Source organism: Balaenoptera ricei, chromosome X (genome assembly GCF_028023285.1).
Source record: "Balaenoptera ricei isolate mBalRic1 chromosome X, mBalRic1.hap2, whole genome shotgun sequence".
NCBI lineage: Eukaryota > Metazoa > Chordata > Mammalia > Artiodactyla > Balaenopteridae > Balaenoptera > Balaenoptera ricei.
This window is the reverse complement of record NC_082660.1, coordinates 29,132,211-29,151,757: the sequence shown is the minus strand read 5'-3', so window position 1 is coordinate 29,151,757 and position 19,547 is coordinate 29,132,211. Positions and strand designations below refer to the sequence as shown.

The following is a 19,547-nucleotide window of genomic DNA, read 5'->3' as shown; positions in this document are numbered from 1 at the left end:
GTGTTCCCCAAACCAGCTGGGCACCATAACGACTGCAACTGGAATGGCTCTGAGGACTAATTAATAAAATAATGTTCCATATGTGGTGAAGTGTTCTAAATAATTAAAGCTCAAATGTGCCTTAGCAAATATAAACTGACCAATTTTTATATCTTTTGAATACATTATCCTGGCTTTTACAGTTCCTCGTTACTTGCCTCACTAGACGGACTCGTTTTCAATGAAGTGTGTATTATTCTGGTCCAGATATATTTTTAAAACTGACTTCCTTTGTTTTACTTGAGCAGTCACTAAAGTGATATTTATTACTTGTCTACTCCTGTGATTAACTTAGAGAGAGTTTTAAAGGAGCAAATCATAGTGGGGAATTTCTAAGGAGAACTGCAATAAACCATGAGTTTATTTAATTCTCTTCATCCCACCCCAAATTTAAATGGAAATTAGGTCTTGATTATAAGAACACTGTAGGTAATGACTTTTTGTTTGCATTTTTACTAATGAAATTGTTTGTCATTCGGTTTTCATCTTTCAATTTGAAACTCTCTGTAATTCCTTCCCTAGAGACCATTAAGGACACCTTCAAAGCTTCCTGAGATTTTCTGGTTAAGATTTAGATGGAAGTAATCAATACATACATTATTAAAACAGTAGACAGAAAGCCATAATTGTGTGGATCCTGTTGACAAATGAAAAGGCTTGAATAAAGTAGTTTACTTATTCATTTGTCAGGTCATATATTATGCATGTTCAGTCTCCTCAGAAGTCACCACGAAGTGAGGGAGAGGTTCAGAAATTCAATAAAATTACCCTGAAATCACGTTGTAGATTATACATTTATTTAAGCTAATGCTGTTACCAATGCTGGCCTGCTTCCTTTGGGTACATGTGTGTTAGCTTGATGAGTTCCCTCATCAAGGGAATCCTTCTATTTCCACAGAAATAGAAAATGTCTTTGGGTGCCATTTGTGAAGGTTAAGATTCAAGTCAGCTCTGTGTTACCAAATAAATGCATTGTTCCCTATCACCTCTGAAAAACAACGACAAAAAAAGCTTGTGATACAGTGATTCATTCCAACATTCATTGACCTAGCCTCTTGGAGTTTCTAAACAAGTTTGGTTCCTTTGCAAAGTTCACTGTTCGTTACCTACCTCTAAGATGTCTGCGTGACTAGGTCGGAGGAAATCGACATCTTTGTGATCGATTCTTCATCACTAATGGAGTAAGCTACTTTCATATAAGTTTGGAATTTTATGCAGTCATATTTAGAAATGCTGAATAGAAAAGATTTTAAATTATTTTTAGAGCTACATTTCTAGCCATTTGAGGAAGTCTTCTGAAAACTAGCTATATCATCAAAACTTGAGAACAGAGTCATCTAGGATTTGCTACTTTTGTTTAATGACTATAATAAGATAAACTATGTATAGTTTACAAATTGACTTCTCTACCACAGTCCTCTTTATAACCATGTCAAAATATTTTTGATATCTTGACAGATACTCTTAAAATAATATTTGTGTAGTACTTTGCCTTTACAAAGCACTTTGACACACATTTGTTTAATTACAGATGAACCCCTGATCTTTTTATCTGTTCTTCCATTTCCCCAAAAAAATTATTCTAGGAAAAACTGTACCATAACTCAGACTCCTAGAATTCATTGAGTCTTTCAGTAATTATTTATTGAGCGCCCACTCTATGCCAGGGGCTGAGGGTACAGTAGTGAAGAAAACGAGACTCTGCCCCCCACAGACCTTCAAATTTTAATGAGGGAAACACACAGTAAGCCAATACATTAATATATAAAATCACATCAGGGGAATTCCCTGGTGGTCCAGTGGTTAGGACTCTGTGCTCTCACTGCCGCAGCCCCGGGTTCGATCCCTGGTTGGGGAACTAAGATCCCACAAGCTGCGCCGCATGGCCAAAAAAAAAAAAAAAGAACTAAAAACAATAAAATAAAATCATGTCAGGTCAGTTTCTATGAAGAGAAAGTGAACAAAATAAGGATGGAGAAAGACTGAGAGGTAGTGGCCTACCTAAAGAGATTATAGTTGAGCAAAGGGCTGTGTGCGTGAGTGAGCCAAGCAAAGACCTTGAGTGAAGCATATTCTAGGCAGAAGGAGCAGCAAATGCAAAGGCCGAGATGTAAGAACAGGTTTGGGGTGTCCAAGGAATAGCAGGATGGGCTAGTGGTAGGTTGTTGAGAGAGGCAAAGACCAGATAATGTGGTCTTTTCTGCCATAGTTTGGAGGTGGATTTTATTCTATGTGTATTGAGACATCACTGGAGAACCACAGACAGGAATGATGTGATCTGATTGATGTGTTTAGAAATGGACTCTGGCTGCTGTGTGAAGAAATGATGATAGGAGGAGCAAGACTGAAAGCAGGGAGAAAGTTAGGAGGGTGTTGAAGTCATTTAGGAAGGAGATAACGATGGCTTGGACTGGAATGGAAATGATAGATATGATGAAAAATTATATGACCCAAGATAAAGTTTGAAGGTAGAGCTGATAGAACTTAAGATTGATGGGGTATGGAATATGAGAGAAAGCAAAGAGTCAGGGATGACTCTGAAGTCTGTGGTTTGAACAAATGGGGAAATGATGATGCCATTTATGGAAACAGGAAAGACTTCAAAATGATCATGGATGAGGGTGTGTATGTGGAGAGGAACAGGAGTTCCATTTCTGGATTGTGTTGATAGACAGAAACAAATGGCGTGATTCAGAAATTATTCACCACTTACGCTTGACAATCTCAAATTTTGGCCGAGCCTCTTGAGAATGGATATTAATTAATTTTTCACAGGATTTCCTGATAATCCATTTATCTGCACTATTGCTTCAGAAAGAATTTCCAAAATTTAGGGTTTAGGCTCAACGACCTAATACCTAATTCTCTAAATGACCCTAGGAGCAGATTGAATTTTCACTAGTGATTTTTCAGGGTGAGCTCAGAGTTTAACAACGTTATGGTCTGTAGGAAGTGACTTCCCCAGTGGTTGTTGGAAGCAGCTCAACCTTAGGATTAAGAGTCCAACAGCTGTGCACGATGCTGCGTGGGCACTAACTATTCCTCCCCAGTATCACAGATCTGCAAGCAGGCTGGACTCTCTGCTAGCCCGTGCCCTTGATCTCAGAGAACACAACGTTTTGTTTGAAAGACTTCCAAAAGACAAATCTCAACAGGAGCTTGTTAAACATATTTCCCCCCTGGACACTCCAAAATGTTTTTTCATTGAGTAAAATTAGATATTTTAAAAAATAATTTCAGGCTTGAAATATGTCCATTTACTTTTTCAAACTTGCTTCGAATTGATTTAATCTCACTTATAAATTAATATTGTTGTTCATGTTGTTGACTATCTGAAACAATGCTTAGATGTACCTGAAACAATGGCTAGATGTGTCTGATACCGTAATCCCTTATCTTCACTTTTCTTCAGAAGTAGAGTGAAAATAAGATAAACTTTTTTCATCTTGTCTAAAGATGATGATGTAGTCAAACTCATAGAAGCAGAGAGTAGAGAGGTGGTTGCGAGGGCCTGGGGAGAGGGGGAAATGTGGAGTTGTTCAACAAGTATAAACTTTCAGTTATGCAAAACGAGTAAATTCGCAAGGTCTACTGTGCAATCCTGTGCCTGTAGGTAACAGTATTGTATCATGCACTTAAAACTTTGTTAAGTGGGTAGATCTCATGTTAAGTGTTCTTAGCACAATAAAAAAATAAAGATGATTATGACCTTTTCTTTATAGCCCATGTGTCCCATTTTCATACCTCTCTAATACCAACTATGTCAAATGAATATCAAGTGAACCCTTTGTCTTTCTGGGGTTTTTTGTTGCCACTTCTGGCAAATGTCCTTCTTCCTAAAATCCCTATGAATTTGTCTTAGATTCTTAGAGGCAAAATTTCTGGTACTCCAGTTAACCACATTTGGACCTTGCCTTTTTCCATGATCTTGGTTTCAAATTAATTGAGCAATGATTGTCCCTAAATCAGCAGTTAGTCATTAAAATATTTCTGACGTGCTTGAGACTCAATAAATATGGTGGCTCTTAAAATGAGGAAGGTCATTATGGCGAGAGAATGATTTCAGCAACGTTCTTATCAGAAGTAAAAACAATATAGGAGGCATGCAGATAAGGTAGAAATAATATGGAAACTAGAATGATAATATAGGATGACAAAACTAAAATACCGATCAATTTGTGGAAATGACTGTGTTACCGTCCTTGTCCTATGCGCACTCAGTAATGATTTGTTGAGATCACTTTAACCGCCGTTGGATCACTTTATTTTTTTTCTTTCTTTTAAAAAAATTTTTATTGGGGGTATAATTGATTTACAATGTTGTGTTAGTTTCTGCTGTACAGCAAAGTGAATCAGTTATACATATACGTGTATCCACTCTTTTTTAGATTCTTTTTCCATATAGGTCATTACAGAGTATTGAGTAGAGTTCCCTGTGCCCTGTGCTGTACAGTAGATTCTTATTAGTTATCTATTGTATATATAGTAGTGCGTATGTGTCAGTCCCAATTTTCCAATTTAGAGTCTGTCTGTTCTCTCGTCTCCTAGCTAATGCAGGCTAGAGGGAAAGCCCAACCAGCAGTTCAAATAATGGAACTTCCGAAAGTATGGACGTGAACATCTCCTCTAGAGGGGAAATCACTAGGATTAAGAAGGCAGGGTTAATAGGGCCTCCTCTTGAGGAAAATCCACCTAGTGACTCAAAGATTACTCTCAGCTTTGGATCTGGAACATAAGAGTAGACCCAGAAAAAGATCTCTCAGTTTTTCCCAACTGACAGCATTCATTTTTTTTTCTCTCTTAATTCACGAAACCAGGCTTTCACCCTCGAGCACCGACTGCATCTAAATCCAGCTGGCCTCCATATAACACACTCTGGTTTTCTACCTGGGCGTTCTGTTATTTATTCAACAGTATTTATTGATTATCTACTATGTGCCAAGCTGTGGCTATAATTCTTAATATTAGTAATGAAAGACTATCTCAAACTGCCACCATGTAACAGGCCTGTGGCCAATTAATGATCTAAACGTGTTGATTATGGAATTTTAGAACTGGATGTTAGAACTTAGGTAAGGTACTTAGCAAACCTCTACATTTTACAAATGAGGATGGGAAGGCTCAGAGAGATTTTATGACTTGTCCTAGATCCCGCAACCAAGTTTTGGCCCGGCCCAGACTTGAACTTTTGGTGTCCTGCTACTCAGGACAGTGCTCTTTTCACCACTTCAGTCTGCCTCTCAGGATGGTTCTGTAAAGTTCTGCTAACAGATGTGGAGATAACGTATAGTCATTCCTTCAGATTTCTGGTCCAAATGACACAAATACAGACTTGCCACTTCAGTGGGAATATAGGTAAAATTCAGCTCCGGGGAAACTATACACTGTACATGGTTGAAAGAGATCTGTTTTGAAACGCAAGGGCTTTTACTTACATCCTTAGTTATAGGACCACTGTCTCTAGGTGAAAGCAACATAGCTTGTCTCTCTGTAATGTCTGTACCTGTGCCCAGACTTCTCTTCCTGCCCCTCTCTTCTCTGAGGTATCTCAAGCAAATCAGTATCTCACCCTTCATCCCCTCTATACATGGTTCTGAGCTACTCTTTATGTATTATTAGGTATTTGTGGTAATATTCACCCTAATTCTTTTTTCCACAAGTAGGACAGACAGAAAAAAAAAAAAGAATAATCAATGACTTGGTTCTTTATCGCTTTCAGGTTTTTTATTTCTGATTTGCTTCATAGCCATTAGGATTTTCCACCTTTGTGGCTTCCAAATTTTTTGTAATTCAGAGAACTTTTATTTTTTTGTTCTTACTCACTTTCAGCCTGGCTTAAAATGAATCATCAGTGACTTGGTTCTTCTCTGTGACTTTCAGGTTTTTTAAGTTTCTCATTTGCTTCATGGTCATTAGGATTTTCCACTTATGTGTCTTCCACATTTTTTGTAATTCAGGAAACTTTAATTTTTTTGCTCTTACTCAGTTTCAGCCTGGCTTAAGAATTTCAGGGTTTGGATTCTAAGTGACTAACGAACTGATGGCCTTAGGTAAATCCTAACTTGTCTGTACTTTACTTTGCATTGGTAAAACATTAATTGAATAAAAATATGCTTTTATACAAACATACCTACTCAGCCAAACTGTTGACTCCTTAAGGACAAAGATTAGGTCCCTACATCTGCACTACCTTATACATAATAGATTCAAAATAAATATTTGTGAATGAATGAATTAATCAGCAAGCAGTCAAGTCACCCAGTTGGTTAGTGTTTGTGATGTATAAATACTATCCATCAGACAATTTAACCTTCACAATAAAATGGATTTACCTTGGGATTTGCTGCTACTGTAATTTTGTAGTGCACGATTCAAATAAGTTAATTTTGTGCACCTTAAGGAGCTGAAGGAAAATTATCAGTTTAGCATGCCTAACTTTTTCTCATTTGTGAGATAGAATATTATTTTCTTTTCACAGAGGTACTCTACATCTTTAGTAGTTGCTTCTGATTCTTCCACATCACTATTTCAGAGCCTTGGGCGGCCTGGCTATCTTAAAAAGGGAAAAAAGAAGGTATGGGGGAAAAGATGGGTTTTAAAGAAAATAACTTCATCTGTTGAAAAGATTCAAGAAGGAAATATCTTAACATTTGAATATTGACATCTAAATAGGGTAAAGATGCACTCTGTATGTGTATGGGAGAAGGGCTTTATATCTGATAGCTTTTTCACATCAGCACATGAATGAACCAACTTATCTGACTTAAAATATTAATTATAATCTATGAGACAAAAATCAGTATTGTATATGAGTATGTATTTTCCCCAGTGTCATTCAAATAGACTTTTTTTTGAGAAACAAGTCACTTATCAAAGGGTTAAGGCTCTTGACGTTGAAATGTTGTCGTTGTTTAAAAATGGCTCCATTTCCTTACTTTTTTATTTATTTATTTATTTATTTATTTTATTTTTGGCTGTGTTGGGTCTTCGTTTCTGTGCGAGCGCTTTCTCTAGTTGTGGCAAGCGGGGGCCACTCTTCATGGCGGTGCGCGGGCCTCTCACTATCGCGGCCTCTCTTGTTGTGGAGCACAGGCTCCAGACGTGCAGGCTCAGTAGTTGTGGCGCATGGGGTTAGTTGCTCCGCGGCATGTGGGATCCTCCCAGACCAGGGCTCGAACCTGTGTCCCCTGCATTGGCAGGCAGATTCTCAACCACTGTGCCACCAGGGAAGCCCCATTTTCCTTACTTTTAAAACGTGGTGAACTGTTGTAACATGCAGTCTGTGGTAAGTTGATCAGATATTGAAAAATCTATTTTTCATTATTTTAATGCAACATCTTCATGGGGTTTTTTGTTGTCTTGTTGTTATTATTTTTACTACATAAGCCTCTCTCTTTTAAACTCCATGCTACAAGGACCAATGATATCCATTGCCTACAACAGAGTCTGGTACATAGTAGGTGCTCAAAATTTGTTACATGAATAAATGGAAGAGGACCTTTCATATAACCATGTTTAACATGACATTCCTACTTATAGTTTTTTTCTCCCTTTTTTCTGGAGTTTTTACAGTTGTTTTATGTGTGTGTTTAGTCTAAATCTTAAATTCTGAAGATACAGTCACTTAACCCTGTCTTCCGTCTACTTTCTTTTCTTAATTTCTGGCAACGATGTGAAAATAATGGTGCTTATGTCTTTGTAACGACAGAACTTCCTTTGTCTTTTCTTTAGATTCATCTTAATCCTCAGTGACTCATATTTAAGAAATGAACTGTGCAGCTGTGGTGGAGCTAAGCCCTTGGCAACAACTCGAGGGGCAAACAAGTGGTCTCTCACAATGGATGGGTAGTCCTTAGCCTTGAATTATTTGCTGTTCGGTTTTAACAATGGAATTGCATCATCAAACAGTGTCTTGAACTTTTTCAGTTTGATGGGACCTTTAAGATCCATTTCCTTATTTGACAGACTTTGCTCCAATAATTATCTCCACTTTCCCCCGAGGTCTTTAATATATTCTTCTCTGCTATGGTGACCAACTGTCCTGGTTTGCCTGATGCTGTCCTGGTTTCAGCATTGAAAGTTCCGTGTCCTTAGTACCTGGCAAACAAGGATGGTTGGTTATCCATCTTTCAGTCTGTGTTCAAACCATTCCTATCCTAAAAAGAACGTATCTCTCTTTGCCTTGCGGCCCTCTCTGTCCTGTCCTCCTCTTTTCCCTCTCAGAAAAAAAGATACTCCACCAATAGTTGTCACTTGAAATGCCTCCTCCTTCTCCCACTTACTCCTCAACTAAACCTATTTCCAAGGCTACTGCCCTCCACTGAAATTGCTCTCACCGAGTCTGATGAACACTTCTCAGTGCTGATCTTGCTTTACTTCTGTGTCATGATTGGACACTCTTGGTCACTTTATTCCTCTCAAACTCTCACTCTCTCTTCAGTAGTTTTACACTCCTTACTTCCCCCAGTCTTTACACCTATCCAGTCCTTTTCGGCCTTTCATTGGATCCAGTTCCTCTGTCTGCTCATTACATTTTTATCTGTGTTCTCCAGAATTTTCTTTTCCTCTCACTCCACTGAGCAATCTCATCTACTTATGTAATTTTTTTTTTTACTTATGTAATTTTAATCCTTGCCTGTATGCATAATCGTAGGCACTCAGTGGATATTAGCTTGGTGAGAGAATGACTCCTACATCTCATTTCTTCTCCCTAAACATTGGATTCGAAACTTGTTTCCTGCTGGAAAGAATGTTACGTCTCCGAGCTGAGCGTATCACATCCTCTTACTCTGTTCCCCATACAGACCCCCCTCATAGGAGTCTGGGATTTTAATATTCATCTTTATTAATTTTATGCTGAACGTGCACATGAGATGTTCTGGATCAGAGACAGATCTCCTTGAATTACTTTACAGTAAATATCATCACTACCTTCCACCCTCTGTTCAAGCCTTACCCCTACGGAGACATGGTGAGATCTGATGAAAATTTTCTCACATGAGTGGCTGGGTGCGTGCTCCATAGGAAAGTAACCAGGGAAAAATGATTTTTCTCTGCTTATAAAGGAGAAGTAGGCAATTGTCCTCTTCTCCCCCCTGAAAGGGTCTCCTTGGAAACGTGATGGGCCTGAGTCCCAACTCCAACTTCTCTAGGAGCCAGCTAGCCCCATGCATCTCAGGTTTTACAACCTAGAAATGTCTCCAAGGTCTTGGCTTTATATTTTCGAAATGTAAATACCTACAGAGATAGCTACTCCAGTCTTTCTGACAACTTGGAGCTTAACCTAGGAAACTACTCCGGGCTATAACCATTTGGCCCTCTGGATCAGAGAAATTAACTGGACAAATGACTACAGATCTAATTCCCATGGTATGGGAAGGTGTTCACGAGGCTGGAACTTTTTATAGGTGTACTGAGAAATCCAGGAGAGTTTATTTCCTCACATTTAGTTTAATTGCACCCAGCGTTCACTCCTTTACTCAAGCTAGAAACTAGGAGTCATCCTTGCTCCTCCCCTTCTCTTCTCCAGCATCTATTCGGTTACCAAATTCCCACATCTCTACTCTCTAAACATTTCCTTACTCTGTCTGTCTCTTTTTTTGCCCTGGTACCATTGCCCTGGTTCAGATCCTCATAATCTTTCACTGAATTCTTGCAATTGCCTCCGTTTTCTCTGATTCCATTTCTGTCCTTCTCAAATACATACTCTGTACTAATGTCAGAGAAATCTATTTGAAATGCACACATGCCCATGCCACTCCCCTGCTTAAATCCCTTCAAAGGCTCCTGATTACCTATGAGACAACACCTAGACTTCTTAGCAGGGCGTATATGGTCATAGGTTGAGGTTCATATCCTGACTTAAAGGTCTAATATAGTTTAAGATAAGAACAGTACCCTGCTTCATCTCTGGACATGTCTTCTCCTTGTACTTTATCTTCTAGAAACACCGGCCTACTTGAGATAACTGCACATGCCGCACTGAATTAGCCTTCTGTCTTCGCACCTGCATTTTCGTCTTCTTTCTTCTTCCTCTAACCTGCTTTTCCCTGGCTAACTCATCATGTTCATGCTTTAGAATTCTTCTTGAATACTATCTTCTCCAAGAAGCCTTTCCCAATTTCCTTTCCCATATTGTGCAAGCCTGTAGCACTTTCCACATTGTGTTGAAATTATTTACATGTTCGACTCTTCCACTATTTACTATAAGTTCCTACACAGGAAGGACTGTTTTGCATTCAACTTTGTATTTCTGGTCTTTAGTATAACCACTGACACATAGTAGTTCAATAAAGGGAGCCATTATTATTTTTATAATTAGTAATATCAGTATCAGCTTCCTATTGTCAAGTCCAAATGGAGAGACAAAGTAAAATAATAATTTTCCTGAAGCTAGAAAAATTAGATGTTTGAAAAAACTACAGGAATACAAGAAATGTATACACATATACACATACATTCACGTGTGTGTGAGTGCACACACACGCACACAAACACAGAGATTGCAAATGAAATATTAGAGGGAAAATCAGCTTTACATGTAAGCAAAGTAGATAACCCACCTACTCTGTATGATTTCAAGGGTGCAAGAATATCCTACTATACAGAAATTACATCCCTATCCACAGGCTGAATCCTAATATTCCACTTAACGAATTTCATTATTTTGGCTCAAAAACCTTGCCTCTCTCTACTAAACTGTAAATAACTTGGAAGGTGAATCATTTTGCCAAGTATCAGACTCAGGATTCCTTTGAATGGTGAACACCATTAGGATTTTATTTATAAATGTGTCATACATTCCACTTCTAGAGCACTCCTGTAACATGATACATCTGAAGTTTAAAGGAGATACTGCTAAGTTTTCTCCCAGTAACAGAGCACGGTTTAAATTCAATAGGCAACATTACTAAAAATAGGATAGAATTGAAAAAAGATATGAATAATTAAGCCCTAGATCAGGGCAATTATTATTACTGTTGTTTTTACACTGGTCTTTTAGCATTTATGTGATATTTAATACTTTAATTAACATCTTCCCTTCTGGGATTGCCGCATCTGGGTTAATAACTATCTTCAGTGGTTTCAGAATATCTGTTAATTTATCCTAGCCTCTCAGGATGTCTCACAACCCTTAGCACTTGGTTATATATGAACTTTATTGTTTTCTTTGTTTCTAGTGTGTTATTTTCTCCCTTCTTTTGGTTCAGAAACTTCTTGAAGGCAGAAAGTGTGCGTTTTGCTTTTCTTTTAATCCCCTGTATCAAAGAATATTACAGATTAGAGATTAAAATTGATAACTAATTTAGATGACCTCAAAACACCTGTTCTAGGCTCACTTTTTTTTTAATTAATTTGTTTATTTATTATTTATTTTTGGCTGTGTTGGGTCTTCGTTTCTGTGCGAGGGCTTTCTCTAGTTGCGGCAAGCGGGGGCCACTCTTCATCGCGGTGCGCGGGGCTCTCACTATCGCGGCCTCTCTTGTTGCGGAGCACGGGCTCCAGACGCGCAGGCTCAGTAGTTGTGGCTCACGGGCCTAGTTGCTCCGCGGCATGTGGGATCTTCCCAGACCAGGGCTCGAACCCGTGTCCCCTGCATTGACAGGCAGATTCTCAACCACTGCGCCACCAGGGAAGCCCTAGGCTCACTCTTTTCTAGAAACTTGTTCCCACAATTTCTACCTTCAGTATACCTGAAAACATTTCTCTTGTTTTCAAAGAAGTCACAATGGAAAATGTAATGGGTATTTTTCAAAAGCGTTGAGTTTTTACTTAGTTTTTTATTAGTTTATTCATTATTAGTTTTTATCAGTTTACTATTAACACATCATTATGTTCGTTGTCAGACATTTCGACAGAATTAACTGGTGATTATGAATTAGATCGGTTGTATACTTCAGTACAACCTACGTTTTTCCAAGTGGCCCTTTAGGCTTCCCATTATGGTCTTGATATCTGTTCTTTTGTGTGTGTGTAAGTTTCATTAGCCCTGCTAGGGTTTTTTGTTTTTTGTTTTTTGGTCTTCATTGCTGTGTGCGGGCTTTCTCTAGTTGTGGCGAGCGGGGACTACTCTTCGTTGCGGTGCGCGGGCTTCTCATTGTGGTGGCTTCTCTTGTTGCGGAGCATGGGCTCTAGTCACGTGGGCTTCAGTAGTTGTGGCACATGGGCTCAGTAGTTGTGGCGCACGGGCTTAGTTGCTCCATGGCATGTGGGATCTTCCCGGACCAGAGCTCGAACCCGTGTCCCCTGCATTGGCAGGCGGATTCTTAACCACTGTGCCACCAGGGAAGCCCCCTGCTAGGGTTTTGCAATATATATCTTACAACTTTAGCTCCAGATTTCAAGTTTGGTAGTCAAGTTATATAAATAAATCACTCTTATCTTAATCAAAGGACGTTAACATATCTTGAAAGCTCCCCTATCCTCTCCAGAATAATTTTACAAACACAGTGTTTTCCTGATTAAAAGAAAGATCTGTCGAGCCTTCTTTATCATTTTATGACTGTCAGTTTATAAATAAAGGAGATAGAAATTGACCTGGGAATTTTATAACCAAGTTCTGAGTACCCAGGATTAATTTTGAGAAGAATGCCACAAGCCACATAAGCATTTCTTTTCATCTCATTTCACAGGCCTTCAGGAGGGAATTGAAAACGAAAGAACCTGTAATCATGAGTACTCTTGAGACTGTACGAATATTTCTGACAGAGCAGCCTTTGGAAGGACTAGAGAAACTCTACCAGGAGCCCAGAGGTAATTGAATGTGGAACTGTAATAACATATTGATAGAAGGATCAGTGGTGACAGAATGACCCATCCATTTTTGCTGGCAGTGTCTGGATAGCTCTCATATTTTCTAGGTTAAATAGAATCAATTCAAATTAAACCTTGATGTTGAAAAAGAAAAAGGAGTCATAAAGCAGCATGCATAAATCTGTTTGCACATTCATAAATAAACATTAAAAGAGATTAGCAATCAATTATTGAAACATTTAGAAAATAATAAAAGAGATAATCTGTGAGGAGGAAGTTTATTGTCACAAAGACTACAAGCTAATTTTCAATTTAAGAGCCTGCCTGAAGTAAATTAGAGCTTGTGGTGTGCATCCTAACATTTTTCTACTCAGTAGCTTAAATGAATCTTGGATTATCTGATTGATATAAAGTAGAACAGATTCACTCAGGAAGACACGACTTCAGATGTGCTAAACTATATCAAAATGTATGCCAAAGTATAAAAGAGCCATTAATCAGTAGGTTGGCCTCTTGTTAAAGTGTACTCTTTCTTTTTTCCAGTATGACCTTTTCAACAATTTTTTTTTTTTTAACACGAAAATGAATGTGGCCTAAAACCTTGTTGTATTACCAATTTAGAGCTGCCTCCTGAGGAGAAAGCCCAGAATGTCACACGCCTCCTACGAAAGCAGGCTGAGGAGGTCAACACTGAGTGGGAAAAATTGAACCTGCACTCAACTGACTGGCAGAGAAAAATAGATGAGGCCCTCGAAAGACTCCAGGAACTTCAGGAGGCCACGGATGAGCTGGACCTCAAACTGCGCCAAGCTGAAGTGATCAAGGGATCATGGCAGCCCGTGGGCGATCTCCTCATTGACTCCCTCCAAGATCACCTCGAGAAAGTCAAGGTACCGTCTACTGCTTGGCTTCAGGGCCCTTTGAGAGATTCAGAACAGGTTCTAATCTGAACTCATCTGCAGTATTTTCTTCTCACAAAGTTAAAAATAGGACCCTTAAGCATTCGAAATCTTTCACAAATTCAAAGTCTTCTGGCACATGGTATTTTCTCTAAGAGAAGATAGTGATCTAATCATGTCTGTCTTCAGTAATATAAAATGAAATATTAAGAAGTTACAGGGCAAAAAAATCATTTTGATTTTGCTATCAGGGAATTAACCTAAGTGTACTAAAATTGTCTGATTTACATGTGTATGCGTGTGTGTATTTGTGGTTCTTAGTATCACAGTAGGGAAAAATACAACATTTAATCAAGAGCCAGGAGTCTAGGTTTTGGCCTTTTTGCTAACTGAATTATATGACTTGGGTGAGTTCTGGTTCTGTGAGCTGAGACCAGTAATGCTGCCCTTCCCTGAGAAGGCAATGTATATAATACAATTTTGAGTTGGATTAGTCCACTGCAGATATTAGGAAATATCACTCTATATTTGGAATACTGTCCATGAGACCAAAATTAAATTCCCTTATGGCACAAAGATGATAAATGTATTTATAAAGAAAAAATATACATATTTAGGAGTATCATTTTGAAAACCAGCAACCTGAAACATATTTTGTCTATTTATCTAGTGTCAAAACTAACAAAAGTCCTCCCAGATCCAAATGCAGAAGAAGTGAAATCCTCACCTGCATTTGGCGTGTTTACCAGCCCCCTCATTCTGGAAGGTCTCTTCTCCCTTGGCTTTCATGACACTGTTTCATCCACATTCTTCTTCCTCCTTTATTTTCCTCAGTTCTGAAACTCTACCCCCCCCTTCAGATGTTGGTATGCCCGAGTTTCTAACCTTAGCTCAGTTCCCTTTTTATTCTATAAAAACCTTAGCTCAGTTCTCTTCTTATGGTATAAATGCTCCCTAGTTTGAAATGGCATGGATGGTAACAAATCTAAATTTCTAGTCTGAATCTCTTTTCTGATCTGCTAACCCATATGCCATTAGAATTGAAATGCAACCATTCTGAAAGCAAGTCCATTTGTTCTCCTGTTTACCCATTCCCCTACCGATATCCCTTTTTACCTGCCCTTTCTTCTGTGTTTCCTATTTCAGTTAATGGATCATAATCCAACAAGTTGCTCAGGCTAGAAACTTGAGGTCCGTCCTTAAATCCTTCTACATTTTCATTGACTGCACTTGATTGCTCATTTTACCTCAGAATATCTCCTTTATATTTTCTCTCCTCTTTTCAACCAATGTCCTGTTCTGGTCCCCAGCATCTGTTAGTCAGGTTGTTTTATTATACATCCTTAAATCCCATTCCCCAGTCAGTGTAGCTGGCATATCACAAACACTGCATTTTAAATATTTGGTTAGTGAAATGAATGAATGAACAGTTTCTTTATTGATATTTCTGTATTTCCATTCTTTCCCAACTCTAATCCAGACTCTTTGCAGGAAGCTGCCTGCCTGACGATGAAGTCCAGTGGATGCAGAGGGCAGGTGGCCCTGTTTCTTCCTAGCCCTGGCTTAAATTTCTGACTGTTGCTTCTGTCCTCTAGGCCATTCAGGACACACTGACCACACCCCCCTTTACACCAATATGCCATCTTTTTTCATAACTCTCTGCCTTTGCATATGTTCTTCTCTCTGCCTGGATCAGCCCACCTTATCTGCCTGGTGAACTTCCACTCAGCCCTCAAGGCCCAACTCAGATGGCATCTGTCCTTAGAGTTTTCCCCGTCTTCCACCCTCAACTCCCACCAAGCAGAAGAAACTGCCCTTAATTCAGTGCTTTCATAGATCACCACACATGCTTAAATTGTCACACTTAAACTTCACATATATTGTGGCAAGTCACTTATGTATTGTTTTTCTTCCATAGAAAGTAAGTGAGGTTCCTAAGAGCAAGGATCCAATTCAGCTTCTTTATTCCTTCTCTCAACAGTTGTTTGTGAGCTACTGTAAAATGTGCTATACATGTAGTTATAAATGAAACAGACTCGGTCTTTGTCCTCATGAAGCCTACAGTCTAAAGTTGAATTGAAAAGCTCTTCATTATAATAGTAGGTGAAGATTTAAAAGGAGATTAAAAATTTGACTATAACTTCCAAAATATCTTCGCCAACATTCTCTGACCCCATGTCTAATATTTAAAGCAATGGTTAACATTTCTGTGTACATAAAAATTAATGTTTTGAAATGTATTACCTATTCAGCATTAAAAATACTGAATTTTATCCAAAAATATAGGAACTAAATTCTTAAAAATGTTTCCCCCAAATGGCAAATCAACTTAAAAGAATGTCCCAAAGGAAGTAAATTAGTTAATAAATCAAGTGGCTGAATGTCTAGGCTTTAGAGCAGACATAAAGGATTCATTCTGAGCCATATCTATCACACAGGAGCATTAGTAGGATAATGAATATGGATGGAGAATGTATACAGCATGACTTAATAACAAAAACTAACTAAAAGCAGAACAGCTCAAATAGCAACTGGCCCTTACCCAACCCTATTTGCAGTCTTCTTTTCAGTTCCCCTCTCTCATCTGTTCTTGATCCTAAGACGAATTTCATTTCCCACGCCCTAATTGGTAAGACTCCTCATCCTCATCCCAATAATAACAAAACATATATACATTAAATGCTTGTTTAAAAAGAGCTTATGGGACCTCCCCGGTGGTCCAGTGGCTAAGACTCTGCTTTCCAGTGCAGGGGGAACGGGTTCCATCCCTGGTCGGAGACCTAAGATCCCACATACTGTGGGGTGTGACCAAAATTAAAAAAAAAAAAAAAATATGTGTGTACTGGTCATAATAGATGTGATTATTTTGGTTTCTAAACCAGTATTGTACAAATATTTTATGCATATCTTAAAACTATAGATTATATGAATTCATATATATTTATTTCCCTTCAGTAGTTCCTCTTCATTTTGCAATGGAAATGAAAACCCATCTTTTTTTCTGTTGCATCTCAATGGTACCAGATTTGAAACTCTGAAACTTTGGTGGTGGTAGTTTATAAGGAGTGAATTTTATTAACTAAAACTTACTTTGAAAAGAAGTAGAAGAGTACTGAAAACCACTATTCCCATTTTTCTACTCAGCAATTTAAGCCCTCAGAGGCTCCACGCTGTAGGGAACTCCAAACAGATAGCTAGGCAGGTAGCCAGAAGAACATTTTATATACCCATCTCAGTTTGTTTTCATCACCTCAGTGACTGTCTCATAATATCCACCTCCATTCGGATCTCATTTGTTAAAGAAGTTGTTATTTAAGTAACTATGGAATGTGTGTTTCTGTGGGATTTAGCATTACATCATTTCATTAGCAAATGCTGCTTTTGGATTTGGAGAATGGATAAAACAACAACTAAGTCCTGGGACACTATGGATATGGCCTTATTACTAGTAATCATCTTTAGGACAGTGTACATAAAATAAATCAAGAGAAAGGAACATAATGTTAATATTGACTGTTCAGCTCACTAAGAGAATCTCACCCTTCCAAATATAGCTTCATAGGAATAACCACTAGAATAAAATTTAAATTTTAAATGCCTCTTTATTTTTAAAATTCGTGATTCATACTGCTTATCAAATATTTTAAGGGCAGAATCATGATTTCTCACTTTACTGGAAATAACACCAATGCTTATGTGACTATACAAATGTCCTTACTTTCCTTGTAGTAATGGGGAATGAGAATAACTCCTGGAATCACTAAGTGTTCTACATAGATCTATACGTGGAACATATGCAGGTTTTAATAAAGTAGAACAACTTTTGCAACTAAAGTCTACATATGACATTTTTGTTCTTAAGAACAATTCCTGTGTGAAAAAGTTCATGTGAGTTGTTGTTTTCCCCAGTTGTCTCTTTGTTCTAATCTACCATGGTTTCTTAACACAGATTGCTCCATCATTCTTGAGCCGGAAACATTTCACTGCCCTTAGTTTGCCAGTTGACCTGAAACACAGTTTTTCACACACCATGGTTAGGCTCTCCCAGGCTGACATCTTGGGATATGCAAATTTGTCACATCTATGTAGTTATGCATTTTACGTTTTTGTGTTGTGTTTTAATCAGACTTTCAACTGACCTTTTTTACTATGAAAAGTCAAGGACAGGGACTCTGTGAGTTTTTCCTTAAAGTTCTTACAACAAAATATTTTAATTAGACCTTTTTGGAATTATAATTGAGAATAATGTAGTGAAGTGTGTAGTAGAAGAGGGGCTGTGACGATGAAGCCACCATGCGTGCCATCCTGACTGACTTAATGTTCAACATTCACATCTAAAAATGTAAGAAGAAAACTGGCACATGCTTCCCTTCAGACTACCTGTGGCTTGGCTTATCTGAGAAAGTTGTCAAAGAAATGCTATCTCAGAATTTGACATTGAGAAAACCAAGTATGTTTCCTCCTGATAGGTAATGTGAAATGTGATGTAACATATTAGAATTTCATATTCACTTTTGGAAGCTGGAAGCTTTCAGCCGTGTTCACATAACTCTGTCTTCCCTTACTGTTTTTCTCATCTTAACCCTGGTTCTGATATTTTATTATTATTTTATCAATTTTGTTATATTTGTCATTTATATGAGTTGACCTTAAATCCTTTCTTATATATGAGTTTTATAGAGAAAGTTTATAATCCTTTCTTGCAGAGATAGGGGATGCATGGTTAGGCAGAACCATCACAGAGCAGCCCTTAAAATGATTCAAAATATGTAAGCTCTCCTCACTCTGAATAAAGGATTGATATCTCCACAATGAATAAGGTGTACTACCCGTAGTAGGAAAAGGAAAGCTTAGTAATATTTTGTTACTTGTTATTGGCTACAAATGAATTGCTCTGTGGAGGCTTTTGTTATTGTTTTTATACGAATGCTATGTGTACTATGTAAGCCTTTGATGGAGAAGAAAACACAAACAAAAAAGATATAACCCTTTATAAATCTGGGTTAAAAATGGAACTGATGCCTGTCCTATGGAGTAACTAGGGTTTTATCTAGTTTTCAAAGCATACAATTGTGATGTTTTAAAGCATAGGATTTGGCCTTTAATATCTGGGAATATATCTATAAGAAGGCATATTATAGTAATTCTCACTTATATGCTTCAAAAGTATAGTATTTATTTTTTAATAGAATGGTCATTGTTGGCCTTACTAGAGCTTAGAAACTAAAGTAGGAATTAATCATCTTAAATTTCCTAACCAAATTATTTGTTTGACATAAAATTAAGTGTAAGTTAGTGTTGCCAGGAGAGCTTATTACTTAGTTCCCATGTATTCGCTCTCATTTCCTGCTTTGTTTATAAAGTTAAAAGCAAGTTACTTAGGGTAGCAATGTCAAATCACGTTCCTTACCGAAGGCATCTGACTTTAGATAGTGCTGTGTGTGTTTTTAAAGCCCCTACCTCGATTTAGGCAAACAGAGCCTTCGTTTACCATGCTATTCCCATCCTGCCTTTGAAACTTCTGAAAAGGCAGTACAGAGTAATTGTTTCAGACATCTGCTTAGCATACTTTGAAGTGCATATAAGTTCTTTTTCAGTTTCATTTGAACCCCAGCTGTCTTCACCGAAGTCTATAATCAATCTGAATCAAGTTGCCCTACTTCTCCTAATAAGTCTCTTATTAAGTTCTGCATCAGCCTCTTAGGGAGACTTAAAAGCTAATTCATGTAGAATTGCCATTTTCTACTAATTCATTTGTCAGCTCTCCAAATTCTAAGGAAAACAGTTGCAAAGACTATTAATTTGGCTCTTCATAAACAACTTATGTAAGTGTAGTATACATTGGAACCAAGCAAA

General features: G+C 37.9%; 1 protein-coding gene across 6 annotated transcripts in view; it reads left to right on the top strand.

Annotated features, from left to right (window-relative positions):
* The window catches only part of DMD (dystrophin), a 2,476,968-nt gene that overhangs the window by 2,098,242 nt on the left and 359,179 nt on the right, over window positions 1–19,547 (top strand). For all 6 annotated transcript variants that reach the window (XM_059910880.1, XM_059910875.1, XM_059910877.1 and 3 more), the window contains 2 exons: window positions 12,672–12,792; window positions 13,414–13,682. In XM_059910880.1, the coding sequence (XP_059766863.1) occupies window positions 12,672–12,792; window positions 13,414–13,682 (390 nt within the window). The remainder of the gene's footprint in view (window positions 1–12,671; window positions 12,793–13,413; window positions 13,683–19,547) is intronic.